Source organism: Pelmatolapia mariae, linkage group LG6 (assembly GCF_036321145.2).
Source record: "Pelmatolapia mariae isolate MD_Pm_ZW linkage group LG6, Pm_UMD_F_2, whole genome shotgun sequence".
In the NCBI taxonomy this organism is placed as follows: Eukaryota; Metazoa; Chordata; class Actinopteri; order Cichliformes; family Cichlidae; genus Pelmatolapia; species Pelmatolapia mariae.
The window spans coordinates 22,917,993-22,939,835 of NC_086232.1; the positions used below are offsets into that span (position 1 = coordinate 22,917,993).

Genomic DNA, 21,843 nt, shown 5'->3' on the forward strand with positions numbered 1-21,843 from the left:
ATGACGAGCAGGAGTGAGATCGAGGAGATCAGTTTGAGGAGAGAGAACAGACTCTCGATGAGCCATTAACCTGCTGTCGGTGAGGTAAAATGGCTGTGGGACGAGGTTTAATTTACCCTTTTATAAAGAGGTCGTTTAATTGATGAGCCAAAGGAAAAGAGTTATACCCCTGGTTTGGTGTATTAGCACGGTTGATGGTGAACAGGTTGAGTGAGGAATTGGATGAGCAGTCAATAGTCCCAATCAATCTAAGCTTTCAGAGAATCGCTGTGATACTTGTGGTCAAATCCTTGACACTAATAGTACAGATCTAAGCACTTATGGAGGCAAGGTTCAATTTGAAAATGAAATCCTTTAACTTCCCGTCTCTTATTTGTTTTTAGCTAAAGCTGTTACCGAGAATGTCGGTATGTTCAGTGAAGTAGGCCAAATGACTTCCATTTCTGCAAAACATTTTATTTTGTCAGTCAGCTCTTTCATTTATCTTTCTTTGCACTCAGCATTCACAGAGTTGAGTTTAAGATCTCGCTTTAAAAATACCCATCAGCAGGTACAAAGAGTCAATTTTCACTTTGAAATAAGCTGCCAGAGAGTTCTACGTGGTCTCTTCACCATCCATTACAGTAGCTCTATGGATGATAAATTTTAATAGACAAAAGATGACTAGTGGAGGTCTTTCCATCAATGAAAAGGAGAAGAGAAAAATTGAAAATTATGGACTGTTCTGTGCATGAATGTATCCAGGCCTTCTGTGGTACTGCAAGTTACATGCTGACTCTATTCATAGCAATAGACCTCTCTCTTAGCCAATTGTGGCTCGTGCAGTCAAGACATAGGTGGCATGAATAAGTTTCAGGTGTGTCCTCTCAAAAACAGATTGAACTGAGTGGTTTTCTACAATGCGAGTTGTCTTCACAGCTTACATACGATAGGTGCGTGAACTGTGTAGTCTAAACATCTTCACCTCTGACCCTGGCTTTGTGTTAACGCTATGCATGCTAAACCTCTTTCCTAATTTGAGAAACATCTATCATCTCCCACTGAAAATACTGAACATGTAGAAACTCTTCACATCAGAGCTGTGAATCTTCACAGCCACCATAAAAATCCAAATCCATTGTTTTGCATTACTGTGATATTTAGTTGGCTGTAAAACTCAAATTATTTCACACAGACAGACTATTGTGTGCGATATAACATCACTGTGCAGCTAATTACACATATTGAATTGTTGCCCTGCTCAAAGTATATGCCCTTTACACAATCAATGACTAATTGAGGTTCATATTCCATTGGTGTGAATAAGAAAATAATTTTTTTCTCTAATGCACTATTCTTTAAAGACTTGCCCACACAGCACACATATTCCATGCTTTTCACTATAAAACCACAAAAGGACTAGCTCAGCTGTAGGTTGGTGCTCCTTACTTATTAGTCTTCAGTGGTCGGAAAACTAATATGACACTGCGATTCAAGGTCATCATCTACTCATTTCCTTACCAGATATTTAGAAAAATGTTGTCCCAGGAGTACATACTATACATTATTCATTGCATGAGTAATGAGGAGAATTCCTTTTTATGTAGCTCTGCATTACAGACAGAAGGCGCATGTCCGGATGCCTTGCACGCTAAAAAACTCTCTTCGTATCCTGGATAAATGGTACATGAATCTGAGGGAAACAGGCATTATGTGACATCTCAAGTGATATGACTAAAGCCCCACGGGTACATGATATAATTAAGGATTTATGCTGGGCTATATTTCATATTACCATAGGAAGGATAGTTGTTCAAAGCATGGAACCATGGTACTATGTCAAGCCTTATTCCTCTTTTGCTTTTTCTTTTGTCAGACTTAATCTTGTGTAATCCACTTAGTGTCATATCTGAAAAACATGACAGGAATTCCTCTAGTCCTTGTCATGTAGCACCTTTAGAGAAGCTATCCCAGCTCTTAGCGGGAATGCTGACGTTGTTTTCTCAGAACTAAGCTTATCTCCACGGCAACTTGCTCGGGCAAGGTTTGGTGAAGTCTGCCACACAAACACTGCCACCAAGTCTTGTATTCTCTGAGAGATAACAGACCCTTGAGTTGACTCCCTTAGGCCTGCAGGGGAAGGTTAGGGGCACTCTTTTGTGAATACATGCTTGATGCCAGTGTAATTTCCATTTGTTTATCTCTCTTTTCCCCCTTTTAGGGACAGTGGAGATGTAACACAAAGAATATAAATGTCAGCCTCAGATTAAAAGATTGCTTGATTCCATCCTAGGGCGCAGCGGTATTTCATCAGAAAAAGGGATGATGACAAATTCCCTCTCAGAAACATGGAATGAGTCAGAGAGAAATTAACAAAGAGCCCAAGAGGAAAAGCTGCCAAAGATGCCGCGTTATTATTAGAATCCAAATTCTACATTATGTGTACAGTATATATATATATATATATATATATATATATATATATATATATATATACATATATGTTTGGTGATGTCTGCTCAGCATCTGCCACTGTGGAGAAAGAATTACTATTTTTATTATACACATCTTACCTTTAAAGCTTATGATCAGTGCAAATAGTTTAACCTCATCTCCTGTCATACTATTTCCATAAGTCTGATGTAATGTTAATACTGAGCAGACAAGAATAATATGTGATAATGATGGTAGTGCTAAAATATCAGGCCATAGCACCACTGTAACGTGGAACAGTACAGTTGAGAGAAATCAATGACTCCAGCTTTAGCAGTGGCTCTCTTTCAGTGAGAACCTCTGAAGGCTGAGACTTACTGTTTGTGGCCTGTAGCAGTACTGATCAGATTACTTTACTTTAGGTTTGATCCCCCTAAGACCACCCTCAATACTAAATTGTAAGAAATGACTGCTAAGCGCAGGGACTGGGTCTCCCTTTAGCTGCCAGTTTTCTTTTTTCCCCCAAGCAAATATGCAGCAAATTTTGTTTTGACCTGATTATCCAATGTAATGTTCTTAGAATAACAAAAATATTAAGATTTTGCTTTACTTTAGCCTGTTAACATGAATATTTACCTTATATTTCAATTCACATACATTAGCACACGCTTCAATTGATGTAAAATATGAAATAGCTGAAAGTGTGCCGTGATATTTTGCACATAAATAAAAAGAAAGAAAAAATCATGGCAAAAATCCCCCAAACCATTAACAGCCCTCTTTTGAAAGTGTGGGGTTTTCATTTTGGTTTGCAGTTTTGTGCGCAGTACACAATTAACTATAGAAAGGAAACAGGCCGTGGGTTGGGAATTGGAAGAAAAAGCGTTAATCAAGTCTCGTATTTCCTATGTGCTAAAAACAACAAAAAGAAAAAAAACATATTACTGGTCTGTGGCCTTGTCTTACTGAAAAAAGTTAAATTTCAAAACATGTCCAAAATGAAATATGTATTTATATTTCAAATTCAGAATATTTTCATGTTTAGAAAACAGTAAATATTAGTGTTTATGGAAATGTAGGAAGAGTTTTAATATAATTCTGTAATTAAATATTATATTAAATGTAATTAATAAGTCAGAGGATGCCCATAGGTGTGTGCAAGGCGTGAAAAAAAGGACAAAAAAAGTGCTTTGTTATTTGTGACCAAGCTCAGTCTGGTAGAGTGGCAGCCACTGGTCTGGTGGGTCTGCTAGCCTCACTTGCATCATTTTAAACGTGGAAATTAAAATGTTTTCTTTACAGTTCTGGTTTAATCAAATCAACTTAAAAACAGTGTTATTTCTGCTTTTTAAATGTAGACAATTTGTTTCTTTAAATATGTTCACAAATCTAAATTCATGACTTTAAAAACATGTCCCTCACACACTTTCTTTGACTTAATAGCGTCAGTACAGTCAAACAGCTGAATTAATTTAATGGATCCGCTTTAATCATTTATTAAATTTAATATATATCATTAAAACTGCAATTTATAAAATAAAATAATTAATTAATAATTTTTAAGTGAAATTAAGACCACTCTGAACATGTCAGTTACCAATAGAAATAGGATTATTCTTATAATCTTATATTATATTTATTTATTTTAATAAACTTTGATCTGATCTTTTACAGACTACATTTTTACAGACTTCACTGAACTGGGATTGACATTTGCTCTCTGGAGACATCAGATATTGTCAGTATATTACAGACTCATTTTTATTACCAGGGAAACTCTTGTCTAGTTTATTTCAATCACTACTGGGTCTATTATAGTTAGTATTACTTCCTAATGATGCAGCCAACTGGTCTTTTTTTTTTCTTTCAAACCACACTCTTTCAAAATCCCCTTTGTACTTCCCTCAGAGGTATACCTCTCCTCAGTTCTGTCTTTGAATTCTAATGGACTGAACTGACGGTACACTTTCAGGTCTGACATGCCCTGCAATGTGTAAAAACCTTGGCTGCCCATTAGATATCTTTGATGGGTAGAAAAGCACCAAGAGGCCTAAGGAATAAGCACCACACAAAAAACAAAACACCCACCTCAAAGGCTCTTATAGGTGCTGGGCAGTGATCTTGTGCCAGCTGGCTTTGTATCACGACTATAGTTTGCTACAGTACCACAGGGAAATACAAAAGTACAATAGTTTTGACTATAAAAAATACACCCACAGTTCCAGGGATGTTCAGCATGCACTCAATGTGCGCTCAACAGTTTTACCTGCTTTGCTGAGAAAATGAAAGTACTTCCTCTACTTCCCTTGTGCTAAACTTTAACCTTAACTCCCATCTCATCTCGTGGTCATTTCGTGAAAAGTAAAACTGAGGAGAAGAACTTCCCTTTCAAACTTTAAGCGGATTTAAACTTGCAGTCAAAGGTGACCACAAAAAAGACGGCGTCTTTAGATCAGAGAAACTCCACCCAGTGGAAAAACTAGCTTCACATAATAAGTGCTTAATTTCAAATGGCTGCATGTACTTTCACTCATGTAAAGGCTGCTATTGTTGATCAAGTTTATAGCGGATGTATTTGTGTATCACATATAGAATATGGTAAAGAATTCAAAATGAACACAAGCATAATTAAAGTGTGGATTTTAAAAGCAGCAGTATGAATTTGCATCCAATCACATGATTTATTGGAAGAATCCAAATGATAAAAGAAATCAATGAGACTGTGTTTGAGTATCTGCATTTGTTTATGGAATTTTCTTGCTATCAACACACCTGAAAAATAACTCCAAAAGGGAAAAACATGAGGTGGATTAGGTAGCATGTGATGTACCTTTTAATACACTCCCAATCTTTCAAAGGACGATTTCTGTTGGGGGGCTAAAAACTTTAAATGCAAAGAGAGGATTAATGTTGGCCTACAGGTTCAGGTCATCACAAATAGACTTGTTCCAACAGTGATCCATCCACTTCCCTGTTAACCGTCCAGTAAAGTGCTTAATGCGGTGACCTCAGAAGAATGTTTAGTGCTGCAGTCTGTCTCATGTCGTTGAACCCCCAAGGCCAGTTCAGTATTTGTTACATTTAATTTTGTATTGATTATGCATAATCACAGAGGGTATGACTATCCCCTTTATTCACTCCATGTCCAAAGTAAGGTTGCTGCTGTAAATCAAAAGTAAGAAAAGCTAATGAACTGATGAAGATTAACTGACCAGCAAAAGTTGCAGCCACGTATGGAGAAAACTCCACAGCTCACAGACAACAATACACGAAATTCCTAAACAGGAAATATTACATTTGCTGTGAGTAATTATTGCATATTTAACTCAAGGGATTAAGCTGTTGCACAATCTGTGACAAATAAATAGACTTTTTAAATCTCATCAAACAACATTTAAAAAGACAAAAATCTATAAAGCTCGCAAAGAGGTTGATAGTAGCCAAGCAACCTAATCACGCATCAGACATCATTTGTGTGTTTACTAAGCATGGTTCTGAAAGCACTGCAGAGGTATTTCAGAGATAAAGCATATGTAGAAGTGTCCTTCATAATGCCACAGCTGCTGAACAGAACTGCTCCAAGATGGAGTCAAGGTCAGAGGAAAATCTGATTCTGACATTAGAATAGTGATGGAGCGTAACGTCCTTTAGATGTCCAAGAATTGCTGGCACGTATAGATTCTCACTGCAGTGGTAATAAAAAGGAACTACGGTAACTTTAAAAGATTGGATATTCATCTTGTGTTTAAATTAACAAGAGCACATCTATGTAGGCAGTGGTGAGCTCGGTCTGCAGATGTAATAGAAAAGGTATAAAGTTCAAATGAAACTGTACATATGTACTTAGTAGAAAGTAGAAAACAAACAATTACAGCAAGACAAATACAGTTAGTCAGGAAAGAGCGGTTAGAAGTAAAAATCAAAAGAGATCTATCATTCCTACTGAAAGGCTTTTTTTCATGAATTTATATTTAACCACCCCCCCATGTTTAAATAGTTTATTGCTATCTAAACATTTAAATAGCATCAATTATAACAGCCAGAACTGAACAAGCAACTTGGAAAAATATCTAGACTTTAACTTGCAAATAGTTGCACTACAGTAAATTTGTGATTCAACAACAGGTTATGTAAAAGTTATGCCTTAAATATATATAAGGATATATTGAATGCTTATGTAATTCATGTATGCATGAAATCCTGAGAGTGGACATATTATAGTACAATATTTTTTTCTTTTGCACATTTAATTTCTTTTATCTTAGAAGCTTCTGCGTAAGTGGAGTCAAAGTTCTTTATGCTGTTACCTCTGATGCTTCTGTTTGGACTGATGATGGGTTAGTATTAGGTCCTCATTAAGGATAGTCATGGGAATTAATTAGCACAATCTGTGCTAATAGAATAGTGATACACAGATACCCAGAAATTTATTTCTCTGACTTGAAAAGGAGCTATCGCTGTATTTCTCTGTGCATGTATCCCATACAAAAAACAAGAAAAGGAAATGTGACCAAATTGATACAACTGAGAGTATCAATTCTGGAAGTTACAGACAATCTTTGCCTGGCTATGGCAGGTTCATTGCCATTACAATTCTTTAAGGCAATCACATCCTCAGCTTAAAGTTTATTTACTTCCTGTTAGTGGTCAAGCTGGTGTAATGAATATGATGTGATTAAGGGAGTCCTCAGGGTAAACTTTGCTCATCACCGAAGTGAGAAAAGAACAATGGTGAAAGAAAAGACACACATTGTATACTGTGGAGCCAAATGGGACAGAATTAAATGGAAACCAAGCAGACGTGAAGAGAGGCACTTTGATTTGACTTTACTTTGATTCTGATCGTGTCCAAACTCTGTTCTAATGGCTTAAGACAGCTCCTCCCTGACATCAGGGAGATGACTGCAGTGACATTCATCAGAATGTTAATTACCATAATATATTAGAGGATTGCAATGGTGGCTATGATGACTATGTCTACGATAGCACGAATAATGATGATGACAGGAAAGACAATGATATTGCCGGCTATATAGGACAGCCGTGAGTGTATTAGCTAGTATGGACAAGTAATTTACATGCTTACCCTGACAAAAGCGCAGAGCTGCTCATTGCACACTCTAAACTTGTAATATCCATATGGCACTTTTTAATTTGGTATGTATTGGGATTTGTGATATGATATTACCTTTTCTTTGCAACAAACAGTCTTTGACAGTACTTATAGGGTACCTGACAATACTAAGGAGAAGAAAACAAAGGGAAAAAAGCAATTGGTCACAATGTGGAGAAAGAAAATGTCGACTTTTAACAAGGAGAAACCTCTTGCAGAGTCAGGCTGCAGAAAGGTGGCCATCTGCCTACACTAGTTAGGGTGAGCACAAAGCGAAGAGAAAAAGGAAGAACAAAGAGAAAAGAATGATAAAACAGGAAATACTTTTCAGGTTGGTGTATCGTGCCAGTGGTTTAAAATTGCTGCCTTACAGCAAGGTTTCTGGTTTGAACCCCAGCCGGGGCTTTTCTGTACAGAGTCTGCATATTCTCCCTGTGCCTTTGTGGGTTTATTCCAAATACTCTGGCTTCTTAACACATACCAAAGACATGCATGTTAAGTAAAATAGTGATTCGAAAAATTTGTCTTGGATTGATGTAGATAAAGTGCTTAAAACTTATAGAATACAAAGCTGGATGAATGCACATGCATGATTAAATGTGATTTGTAGTCTAAAGAACTTTGAGTGGTCAGTGAGATACACGTGAGTACATTACTTTTCCATATGAGCTACATAGTGGTTCACTTTTCTCAGATGAAACATGCACTTACAAAGCTGCTAATATGTGTTGCACATTATGTTTTGAAGTTTTAATTGGAATACTTAAAATAATGTTTCTCTCTCTGCAGCACTGACACTTATCTAAGAAGCAAATCAATTTATCATTCAAACATCAAATTTAATGCTTCCTTAGTATTAAATCTGATGAAGGAAAAATGCTCAAATGAGCTGATCACCATTCTATAAGCTCCTTTAATAAGTTTGCTTAAAAAACTTAACTGCGTGACAGCCGAGTCAATGTTCTGCCACAATGATAACTAATTCCAATCACTCAAAAGAAACCATAATGTAGGCATACAATCACGGCTTGAGCACTGTAAGAGAACTTTATTGACATAGCACCTCATTATCTCATGAACGGAAATTTAGATGCTTGTGCTGCGCTGCAGGTTGCATTTGATGAACCAATTTAACCCTACAGAGCTCTGGGGCATGAAAATATCTTTTCCCAATCAGTCTTCATTGGAGAATATCATCTTTATATCAAAAAAAAGTTTGTGTAGAACTAGCTCCATTAGAAGCATATTGGCACACAGCTACATTTGGTGAAACTGTTAAAAGAGAATAAGTGACCTGAAACAACCAGACAGTTACAGTCAGGATACTGTAATACAATTTTAACGTCCAAGACCATTACAATGTGGACATTATGTGTTCGAAGCTAGAGACAACTTTGTCATAAATATTTTTCATTTTGCTCGATAAAATAATTTGCACACACAGCTGATCTGGGTTTTGTACCTGCTAACAACCACTTGCAACAAGCCAAAAACAACTTGCAACAAACCAATGTACAGCTGATAAACTACCCTCAGGTTTGACTGGGGTTTACAGCCAAGTCAATGCATACAAACAACTGCATATAAACACAAGGCAACATTTCTTCCTTTTTCCTTTATGAGGAGAACAGAATTCATCTGCCTGAAATGTCCCAGGGCTACAGAAAGCTTTAAGATTGCTGTATGCAAAGCACAGATTTTGAGTGTAGCATCAGTCAGGACTTCTCTCATCAACAAACAGCTGGGGGAAACCAAAAGGGCACACAAATCACTCACTCGCTCAGCTGAAGTCAACGAAAGCTAGAGTGCTGTTTTAAGTGACAGTATTTTACGAGGGGCCCACATAAAGGCTCTAAAGGTTCTAAAGGCTCCCCTGAATGGACCATGAGAACAAAAGGCAACTCCCATCAAAGGGCACAGACATTTATCACAGGACTCCATCCGCTATCTCCCTGCAGTTGAGTGGATGGGCAATAAACAAAAACCTCATAAAAGCAATATGGAATGTCCTAAAACCAACTTCAAGTGAAACACGTAACATATTCTTCCACATTTTTAAGCTTTCTCACTATTTCTCATGGATATTTTGTGATATTCCATTCATCTTTACAGTGATGCTGGGAAATTACTGATGAATTAGTATTTGGACATCCATCCATCCATCCATCCATTCGCTTCCGCTTGTCCTTTTCAGGGTTGCGGGGGGTGCTGGAGCCTATCCCAGCTGTCATAGGGCGAGAGGCAGGGTACACCCTGGACAGGTCGCCAGTCTGTCGCAGGGCTAACACACAGAGACAGACAACCATTCGCGCTCACATTCACTCCCAATATCACACCTATGGGCAATTTGGATTAATCAATTAACCTATCCCCACAAACTGCATGTCTTTGGATGGTGGGAGGAAGCCAGAGTACCCAGAGGGAACCCACGCAAACACGGGGAGAACATGCAAACTCCACACAGAAAGACCCCGGAATGATGGTGGAATGAACTCAGGACCTTCTTGCTGTGCGGCAACAGAGCTAACCACCATGCCACCGTGCTGCCTAGTATTTGGACAGTCCGTTTAAAATGGACTGGAATAGATTCCTATAGGGCACCTCGTCGTTCAACAACACCTGCGCAAGAAACCTGCAATACCAGATTCCTAGCTACTGGAACACTTGTACCCCCTCAAGACCCTCACAAATAACCTCCGTATGGTGAGACCACCAAAATTACACCAAAATACATACCCCATACCGAGTTCCCAGGTCACAGGTTGTTTTTTTTTAAACCAGGAACTTTAGGCACCCTCAAAGGAGAGCATGAAGGCTTAAAGAAGTATTACGTTAAAAAAATCCTTTTTACTGCCTGACTGCATCCTAATTTGAGGCGTTCAATTATGCTAAGTCATAGACAGTGAATGGCATGCTGACCAAAGGTCTTCACAGGCCTGTCTGAACTGCTCCCACAATTTTAAGACTGCATTGAAGAAGTTATAGTCCATCTCTCTTTCTCTTCTACTGACTAAGTCTCCAAGGCCAATCAAAACCTCAAAAACCAGATTACTGTGAACTGCTTCTAACCTTTTGGGGAATAAGTCCAAGTAGTTTAGTCATATGCATCTGATTCCTTTTACTGCTGAACAGCCATTTGCCTCCCTTCATCTCTTCATAGAAAGCATAGTGGAAGCAACAGACTCACACACATTCTAAACCCAATACACTAACTGTCGCCATGCATGTAGCCTAATAAAATATGCGTGAGGTTGAAGCTATATGCCAATAGCACATATGGTACACGAGCCATTATGGCAGCGATAACGACAGTGTTACTGACAAACATTTAAGGCTAACATCATGTCAGACATGCTTCTGTGTAGTTTCTGTAACGTAATAAAGCCAAGCTGCATCTTGTGCCTTATCCATGTGAATGAATGGAAAAGATTTACTAAGCAAGAGTCAAACCTCTTCATACCGTCTCCATGCAGCTAAGGCTACTTGGCCAACCAAGCCAAAGAGACAATGACTAATTGTCAAGTGCACATGAACATACACACTTGCTTCTGTTAGTGCATTTAATACACAGAATATTCTTTTCAGTCCAGCAGAATAGTTTATTTATAGGGAAATGAAAAAGTAAAAAAGAAAAAAAAAACCTCTACATTTTTTTTATTATTACATGTTCAGTTGCAGTTTGCCTGCTCACTCTTTCATTTAAATGTAAATGTAAAGTTTATAAACTTTATATTGTTTTTCTTGCTATGCATCATTTAATATAAAGTAAAACACATTTTATTGTGCATATATACCTTTAGCCAAAATTTCTGAGAGAATCAGTGAGCATGTGTACGTGTGTGTTTGTGCCCCCGTGTTTAATTCATGACTGACCTCCACAAGCTTGTTGGCGTGCTCACGGAACACCTGGGCGTACTCCTTGACCTCCTTCTCGTTTCCACTCTTAGCTGCTTCAATAAGCACCAGCAGAGGGACGTTGGTTTCTAGGAAAGAGTCTGAGATGTGGTCCATCACTGCCTTCCTCAACTAGATTGCAGAGGGAGAGAGAGAGAGACAGAAAAGAGGTCATATTATTAATAATATTACAGATGACTTCACTCTATTACATTTGGCAATGATTACATATCACTTAGAATTGTAATGAATATGATGTAGTAACATAATTAGGTGAAAGGACAGAGGGAGGAGAAAACAAGAAGAAGAGTGAAAAAGACAGAGCTAAAAAAAACAAACAAAAAAACTCCAGGCCAGGAGCGTAAATTGCTCATAAGGTGTCATTGCTCCCATAAGGCCTTTTACTGGGGCAGACATTGTGACTTTGTTTATGGAATCATTTTGTACCAAACTGGCAAGGGACCGGTTGTTTTATAAGACAGTAAATGGATCCTGATCCTGCTCACTGTGATATCTGATGAGATGCCAAAGGAAACAGTATAGAAACCACTATAGACAGGTCCTTTATCTTACACAAAGAGGGAGATATCCACATGAGGCCAAAGCAAAGACAGACAAGAACCGACGTCAGAGGAAAAGAAAGTAGATTCTCGCACATGCAAGTATTTGTTTTCAGGCTCCTTTCATTTGCAAAGCCTCTGTTACTAATTAATTACTACACTAATGCTCTAATTATCTACCTTTAATAAATACTGCTTATATGTAATGCAACTGTAAAACTCCAGTGGGTTGAATTACCACCGTTGTGATGTTTTTTCACAAAAACAAATTAGAAGGACAGAATAGGAGAAAACAGTGGCATAAGAAATAAAAAAAATGGTATCAAACATAGTTAAAGTTTATATAAATTAAAATAGTAATGCACTGTTTCGTATTTCTGATTGTACTATAACAACCTTAAGATGAAACTGGTTTATAGGTCATTTATATATTCCTAAATAACAAATGTTGACTACTACACAGAAGGGAAGAGAAGACTAACAGCACCGAGTGACAAGAAAAAATCATTTAGCCTACAAAAAAAAAAAAAAAAAAAAAATCATATGTTAGTCTGTCAGTCGCACTTAAATCACCTGCGGCAATAACAAACTTAATTGCCAGTCCACACAGGAGAGGAGAATAATTGAGAATTCTGGAGGGCAGATAATCCATCACCACTACCTTCAGGAACACACTAGATTTGGACAGTTTAGTGGTGAGGACAGGTCTGTAACTGCCCTGAAGCCCACACTCACTGTAAGCACATCACATGTAAAGGTTTCTGGATAAAAGAGTGCTCTCACTGTTTTTTCCTCCAGAACTATATACTTGCAGCTCACTGATGTGAAGCAATGCATCTGAGATGCAACACAATACCATAACATGATGCTTTTCTCAAAGGCTGATAAACTTTGCCATTTCTGAATGGGGAATATTGCATCTTATTCTTTCTGCAGAGATGAGACCGGCATCAGTGCTATTCTGTAACCTTGCTATCCTGTCACCTCGTGGAAAGGTGAGGAAACAGTGCAGATACAAATCTTGCACTGCCAGAACCATCTTTACACTGTTCTAGTGATGTTACAGCACAGGGGAAAGTCGTGGTGGATACATGCAAAGATCAGAGTTGTCTGGAGGTCTTATCTTACTTCTTACTTCAGGATATAAAAGGTGACCTGCATTTTGCATGTGGGGAAATAATTACCTTACAACCACTGTGCTATACTGATTATCCAGGTTTTGAATGCAGCATGTTCATAAAACATGTATGTTTTCATATGTGTTGTATCGCCATCACATTTATTTCATTTAGATTAGCTAAATAAAATAATGAACAATTAGAACAGACTCCAGAGCAGAAAACAGCACAATGTAACACCATAAGCCAATGGGAAAGATGCCTTACAGAGGCAAATATGCTAACAAAAAAAACAAAAAACAAAAAAGTGATTGGATCTACATTTTATCTTCTTGAGACAGATAAGACTTAGACTGTGTTATAAATTCTTAAGATTAAAATGAGTTGTAAGTGCAAAACAGTATGAAGAAAAAGAAAAGCATTTCCCATCAATTATGTGCTTTCAATCATTTCCGTTCTGATGAATGTCACTTGTGCATTAAAGCCAGCAAAGTAAAATAATTCTCTCTGTGTTCAATTATCTTGGTGTTGCTCAGTGAAATGATTTCTGTTGAGCATTATTGTTAACAGAAACTTCCTTATGGTATTCTTTAGTGTTTGCCAAACACAGTTTAATTTGAATTCTATATTAAAACAAAACAAAGAAATAAAAAAAACAGACCCTTTTCATTTTAAATGTGAAGGTTATAACAATAATCTTAGAGATGATGTCATTTACTGAAATGCAACCGCATAGCAAAATGTCTTCGCAGTTGTTATGAGTAGTTTTTGTTGTTGATGATGATGATCAATCATTAGTTAATTGTATAAATACACAAGCATGACATGCATGAAGCTAAAAGTGTGTGAGGCATTAGGACACTCATGAAAGCCTAACAGTGAAACTGATCCTAATGTTTAAGTGGAGAAGCGATACAGACTAGAGATTTCCCAAGTTGCACGCTCTCCTGCACCATCAGCATTCTGATGCCCACACACCACTCCCTCTGAAATCCATCTTCAATTTTTCAGATCTCACCTCCCTCCATACTCCACCCCCACTGTCTCTCCTCTAACAGCCTGTCTGTATTTCACTTACACTTAAAGAAAATAGATCTAGAATTTCAAAAGATAGAAAAGGCTCTGCCCATTACAAGTTAGTGGGGGAGCCATTTGTCTCACCTATCAAGCAGTGCAGTTCTAGCTATGAAAGTTGTTTGTTGTTGTTTGTTTTAAATATTAATACTTGTATTTCCTGAGAAGTGAGATGAGTATTAAATTCTGAGTACCATTCATAGCTATGCATTTATTTATTTATTTTTATCGAGCGCTGTCCTGCTGGCTGTAAGAATGTAGATTGATCAGAAAAATGAAAAAGTTGTGAGACTGCTGTCATGTCAAAGACAAAGAAGTATATGGAAAAGTTAAAGGTAATTTTTTTTTTCTAATGATTTGGGCTCATTTTTAATGCTAATAGTCCATTGCTTATAAAACCAACCTGTGTGGTAGGATGTTCCAAACATCAGGCTGTTCAGCCTTTTTTTTTTTTAAAGGCTGTCCATCGCGCTGCACTCCCAAATTACATGCTAGCTTTTTCTGGCAGAGATTTCATTGAATTTTTCAGAACCACTTAACAGTTGTTGTAACATTTTAGTCTTTAAGTTTCTTCTTTTGTTTGTGTAGTAAAAATCAAATGTCACTGTTCAGACACACTGGCAGCTGTTAACAGGTTTTTTATTTGTTTAATGGAGATAGGTTAACCACTTCTAAATGCAGTACTGCCACCTACAGGCAGTAGAAAAACATTCACGTATCCCATTAATTGCTAAAACAAGGAAATATATGTAAATTTAAAACAAAAAATATCAGGTTTTTGTGAGCATTTGTGAGTGTAACGGAGTTAAAAATACATCTGAAAAACATGCACTTACCTGGTCTTAATTATTATTTTAAGTGTGAATTTTATCATTTTTGTTGTATTTTATTTTGAAAACCCAGAAACCGGATCTCACTCTAGCGTTTAGAACAGGGGTGGGCAATCTCAGTCCACGAGGGCCGGTGTCCCTGCAGGTTTTAGATCTCACCTTGGGTCAACACACCTGAATCACATGATTAGTTCGTTACCAGGCCTCTGGAGAACTTCAGGACATGTTGAGGAGCTAATTTAGCCATTTAAATCAGCTGTGTTGGTTCGAGGACACATCTAAAACCTGCAGGGACACCAGCCCTCGTGGACTGAGATTGCCCACCCCTGGTTTAGAAGCTGCTAAGGCTTCCGCTCCTCACAAGGTGCGTTTGCACTGTGAGGGTAAGTTCTGTAATGAAAGGCTCTGGCATTTTTATGGTTTCTGGTGTGAATGTTGTTACATAACTTGTACATGTCGATGTATATAGGTTTATATTGATGTTAGAATGTTACTGTGTAACCGAAACAAAGGCGGGTTGCTGTTAAACAGTGTTTCTGCCGTATTTATGCTCTTTGGCAGTAAGCTTTTGTCGGCCCCCTAGTGGCTGCTGCGCATAGCAGGAAATGTGTTTGGACTTACTGTTTTTCTGTGCTTTTTGCGATGTTGTTTTACATTGTAGGAGCTACAATTGCGGGTACCACCAGAAGACACATGTTAAGTGTTTTCTATGTCTTCTGCAGGTACGTGAGCTTGTTAACAGTCATTTTGTCTGTAAAGCACAAGCAAGTGAAAATGTAGTGCGCTACCGTTAATTTGTCCACTAGAGGGAAATGTTTAGCCGGTGATACTTCTGTTATCCTGTTATTTTGTTTTATATGGTTGTGAAATGTATTGTTATAAGTCATAAGATTTCTTTTTGTATACAAGTTCGGTGTGACAGACTGTAAAATGGGAGAAATTATTATTTTCCATCTTTTCTTTATTAAAAAGTTAATTGTAAGTCCGTCAACACAAGGCGCGTTTGCACTGTGAGGGAGCTACAATTGCGGGTACCACCAGAAGACACATGTTAAGTGTTTTCTATGTCTTCTGCAGAATAAACCATGAAAAGCCAACCTTTCTGAGCGTCTGTGATTTATGAAGAGCTGGAAGCGTTACATGAGAACAGCAAGAGCAAGCAGTGGATGGTTACATGGTGGAAAAGGAGTGCTTTAAGCAGCTGTTTAAAGAGCTTGACAAAAGTTACAACAACCTATTTTATCATGTGACAGTATGACTGTACAGTTCCTGAAGAGTTCCTTTAAATATCGTGATATAATTGTGAGGTTCGGTTTCTGGTAATAGATCTTTGGGAGAAACACTATTTTATGCCTGTCAAACTGTGTTATAGTCATCATACATTCATTTAAAAAAAGCAGAACATGTTATGTGTTTTTGCATCAGCTCATATAAACAAAGTGCCTAAAAAAACAATTTAAAATAGTTTCTTTGCTAAGTTGTCTGTTATGATACAACACTGGTTCATCCATTGAGTTGGGTGCCATTTATATGCTTGAATGATCCATAGATCAGTGTTACGTGGCTTAAGGAAAAAAACAAAACAAACAAAAAAGAACCCCAACAAGACAAACATTCCCTTGAAAATGGTACTGCACTTACTGAAAATGAGTGAAAAAGCAGACAGCACACAAAGAGATACAGCCTGACTGCACAGCTCTGGGATGAATTAGAAAATCAATGGTGATTTAGGCTTTACTGCCACAGTATCTGACCTCACAAATATTTCTGATCCTCAACAGGAGAACATTCTTGCACTAAAATACCAAAATTTTGTGATGAGCCTCCCAAGACAAGTGGAGGCTGATCAAATGGCATTTGCAATTGGGATTGTATATTTACTCCAACAAGCAGGCAAACAACTGTAGCAACTCTGTTTCTGTTAGTTTTATCTTTCTAACTATAGTTTACTAAAGTTTTTATATGCTTTTATAAATTATCATACTAATAGCTAAATGTAATACTGGCTTTTAAATGAACATGTAAATGAACATTAACTGTTGGGGAACTAGCTAGTAACCGTGCAGCATCAGATTTAATGTAGGGCCATCTTTTTCATGATCAAACAAACTCCACATGTTGAAGGGTTCAGGAACAGTAAAGTAAACTAATAACTCAGCATAACCAGATAGAAAACTACTGGAGGCCTCCAGTGGTACCGCTCAGCCTCCTAGTAGATATAGCTATGGTATCAATTTGACGCTGCTACATTACGTCATTCTTGAGTTATCGCATTCACAAACTTAGGTGTCCATGTTGGCTGTCAGCCCAGCCGGGTGATGGCAATACCCCATCACCCTTTTTTAGCTTAAGGTTAATAAAAAAAAAAAAACAGCCACTATGCACACAAAACACCTTAAATATAACAAAAATATCACATCGTAACTATTTTTAAAACCATTTTTAAAAGGTTAAATAAATAAATACATTCCAAAAGTTAGACAGAGATACATAAAGATGTACCATTAATGTTCATATGTATGCAAAGCATGTTTTTTGAAAACCAGCACACCAATAGATGTAGATAGATAACCCAATGTCACTGTTACATTGGTTGTCAAGCAGAATTGAAGAGGCATTTGAAAAATCATCAACGTCATTAATGAAAAATCATCTAGCTGTAATCAAATGTGATTACAACTGGATTTTAATATGTTTTTTCTGGGTTTTTTTTGTGGACCTATAACATCAGGATGATCAATGGTATTCACTTCACCTGTTAGTGGCTTTTAATTATTTGAGAAATTATGTTATATTATTCCTGCACAATGCTCCTTATTCAGCACAGCCGTTTAATCCACAGATACACTCAAATCCCAACTGATAATGAAGTGGTTAACATAAAGAATAAAAAAGAACAAACATTTAAATGATCTGATTAACAAATCTTGTCATAATTTTGTTCAATGATAAGAGGGTGATCCTCAAAAATAAGACGAGCAATCATTTGTTGCATCTGCTCTGTTATGGGGAATCTGCAGTTTGTGGGATTAGGCATCTGCTCTGTCACAAAAAAAACAGATCCTGAGGGAAATTTTTGCAAACATTCACTATCATCAGTGTATCACTGGAAAACAAAGGATTGCACACACATGCATGAGAGCCTCTAGTAACTTGACTTGTTTACAGTCTAAGTGGAAATCGTGGATTTGAATCTGGAAGAGAACACCGTGGTGGATTTTTGAATGTTTACTTTTGCACTTTAGTTTCTGTTACATTTCACTTGTGATTCGGAACACATAGTGGTGGGTACCTTAGGGTCAGCACAGGAAAGTTTCTTATTAAAATGTCAAGAGCAATCACAGCTTAAGCGGCTAGAGTAATGGCTGAGGGAAAACAGCCTGAGCAAATCAAAAATTAAGTAATAGCCCTCATATATGATATCTATCAGGCAGCATTCAAAGATGATGAGTGAGAGGAGAGTGTGGAGATGAAACGGTGAGAGAGTGACTGAGAGGGCATCAATAGCCTGTAGACAAACACATATGATACCTAATCCCAGAGTCTTAGTATATCTTGCAGAATAAAACACTCGTCCAGGGAATCCAGTGTTGAAAACAAGGAAAGTCAGAATAAACACTGATTTGACGTTTTAGCGCTTCCCAAATTTCCAAGCCCACTGTGTGCTCAGCATTTACTCTCAATATAGTGGCTGCTGATCGCCAGAAATAAGCAGCATGTTTTTTAATAACTTTGGGGGTCTGACAATTCCTGAACACTACTGATGTAATAAATTGATATCAAGCACTTTCTTGTAAACAGTTAAATAGGAAGAAAACTGGCATTTATGTGGACTGAAGCTTCTGGCTAACTGGAGGAACAGCCCCATTACATGCTTTCTTTTAAGCTCCAAACCTTTTCTTTAATAATATTAAGACGTATTTCTGGGTGCTAAATGTTTAACAGCTAGCTAACTGCTAAGTTTGTCTTTCTGCTGGATGGTGCTGGAGGGAAGTGCACTGGCTCCAAGTTCAAAACAGCGGCTTTTTAAATCTAGAATTTCTACTAAATCCATATACTGTGTATAAGAGATGGGCTTAATACACTGAGATTACTGGTCAAAGTCTTGATGTTAAACATGAACTATTACCATAGTAGTGTTTTGAAGAGCAAAGGAAAAATCTGGCCAAGAAATCGAGGGACATTGCACAACCATACACTAGATAGGTCCATTTGAAAGTCCCATGCTTTTTCCTCTTTTTTGATTCTAATGGGGACCATAATTTAAAAGGTGAACATCTTGTATTTAACATGCCTTTAGCCTACGTTCATGACCACTGTTTATTGAGCTCATGGATCAAGAGGCAAGCTGTTTTCCCGCAGACTTCTACATAAACAAACTTCATTTTAGCGACAAAAAAAAGTTACATTTAACCTGCAGCTAGTGAAAAGGTAAGCAAGTAAACTAAGGTTTTATATATCTGGACATTAAAAAAAATAACAACAAAAACAAAAAAGCAAATAAATGAGGTACTTAGCAGGTCTCATGATTAGGTAAATGCAATTTGAGATGAACAATGACACAGGACATATTAAGACTATTATATATTTAACAAACACAAATGCAAAAATGCAGAAGCAGTATTTGAAAAGACTAAGTACACTCTATGATTCATTATCCTCTAGAACCTCCTTTAGCAGCAATGAAATAATTGTTTTCGATATGACTTATGAATTGTGGATCAGCCTTCTTCACAACACTACTTCAGGTCATTGACATTTATGGGCATTCATTTATGCACAGCTCTCTTAAGGTCCTGCCGCTTCATTTCAGTGGGATTGAAGTCTGGACTGCGTCACTTCAACACCTCAATTCTTTTTTTCCAGCCATCTTGTTATAGATTTGCTGCTGTGTTTGGGATCATTATCCTGTTTCATGACACAATTTCGGATAACTTTTAGCTGTCTAACCAATGGCCTCACATTTGACTCTAGAATTCTTTGGTATCCGGTCTTTAAGTGATGACGTGATGAATCCTGCTTCCGGGCCCAAAGTAGTCTGCATTTAATAAGGCTGTTGTGTTTTTAATATGTTTTAATGCTTTGTATCTTGTTCTGTTTAATCTCAACAAGCCCCTAAAAACAGTCAGTGATCACCGTCTGCTTCTCTCGGTTTTTATTACCGCTAATCATTTTAAAGCTCAGTTTTTAAACCCTTACCATGTAACTACAGCCCAGCCCATGCAGCAGTATATTAATGACTAACCTCATATTGTGGATAGATTATTTCGGTAGTTCTCCTGACTGACGTTTGGTCCGTTTACAGCATCCTGCCATGCGATTGCATTTGCCCCTAACCATTGGGAACCCTCACATTAACTTTTATTGAGTGGAAAAAAGTCCTCCGTTCGTTAGCGTTCGTCCTCCAGCTTTACTGTTTATATTATGCTAACATAGCTGTGTCGCTACCGATCACGTAGCACATCATTATATACCAGCTAGCTCAACTTCAGTAACCCTACAAACTTCACTGCTGTTTACTTTCCTGTCTTCATTTATGTTGGAAGTGATAGCAGAGCTGTATGTTTTAATTTGTTTCATAAATCCCTCAGTCAGAACATGGTATATTATATTTAGATGGAAGCTAGCAAGCTAACTCCCTGGTAACTTCTGACTCCATTAAATGCCATAAATTCCGTTTTCATGGATGCCTGGATGTTAAACTTAATTGTTACATCTGGAGCAGCCACACTGATCATTTTATTACAGATGAAAGAATTTAGACAGTTTTTCAACTCTCAGTAATGCTGCAGTGATCATTTGACTTAGGGACCTGCAGCGCAGTTTGGGCCCAGACATGGCTAATGACGTCAGACTTAAAGACCGGTGTTCTGACAAAACGTCCTACTTTGGCAAAACGTCCTACCGTAAGTAGTTTATGCACATTTCTGCTGTCACAGAGTAATTCCAGCACAAATGTAAGTAGGTACGACGGTTTGCCACTTAACTTTGCCCATCAGAGTATGCTTGTAGCTCACATTCATAACGCCAGGACGGTTTTCCACTTCATTTTACCCATTAAAGTGTGCTTGTAGGTCACATTCACAAAGGTAGCATGGTTTGGCACGTAATTTTACCCGTCAGAGTATGTTTCTAGCTCTTATTAACAAAGGTAAGATGATTTGTCACTGAATTCTAGCTGTAAAATTCTGCTTCTAGCTTATATTCACAAAGGCAGGATGGTTCGCCACTTAATTTTAGCTGTGAAAGTATGCTTCTAGCTCATATTAACAAAGGTAGGATGGTTTGCCACTTAATTATAGCTGTTAAAGTATGCTTGTACGTCACATTTACAAAGGTAGGACGGGTTGGCACTTAATTTTACCCGTCAGAGTATGTTTGTAGCTTATATTCACAAAGGCAGGACGGTTCACCACTGAATGTCGTGTTGTGCGCATGCGTAGAAACAACGGGTAGGATGGTTTGTCAGGTAGGATGGATTCCCAGAACACCTGATACAGTGAAGTTCATGATCACCAAGCCTAATTCGTCTCCTCTCCACCATCATGACTGACAGTTGGTATGATTGTATTTCACTCTTTCTCTCTGTATATATTAGATTCTTTGAGACTATTCCTGCTTTTATTTAAAACAAATGCCTTCCATCTGCCTGTAATATCTACTGTGCGACCAGACGCGATGATCAGCCTGCAGCATGACGAAAAGAAATTCGATTAGATTCAGTGGAACCGTTCCAACGGCATTGTCGCTGTGTGTACATGTTACATGTTTCAGTTACATTAGTGGATGTATAGTCTCAACACGCAGTTCACTGAGTCTTACTGATTGTCTTATTGCGTTTG

At 37.7% G+C, this 21,843-nt stretch overlaps 1 protein-coding gene across 1 annotated transcript in view; it reads right to left on the reverse strand.

Moving 5' to 3' along the window:
* ctnna2 (catenin (cadherin-associated protein), alpha 2) overlaps window positions 1-21,843 on the reverse strand; it is a 326,489-nt gene that overhangs the window by 71,291 nt on the left and 233,355 nt on the right. The window contains exon 9 of the mRNA XM_063476233.1: window positions 11,399-11,551. Within this exon, the coding sequence (XP_063332303.1) occupies window positions 11,399-11,551 (153 nt within the window). The remainder of the gene's footprint in view (window positions 1-11,398; window positions 11,552-21,843) is intronic.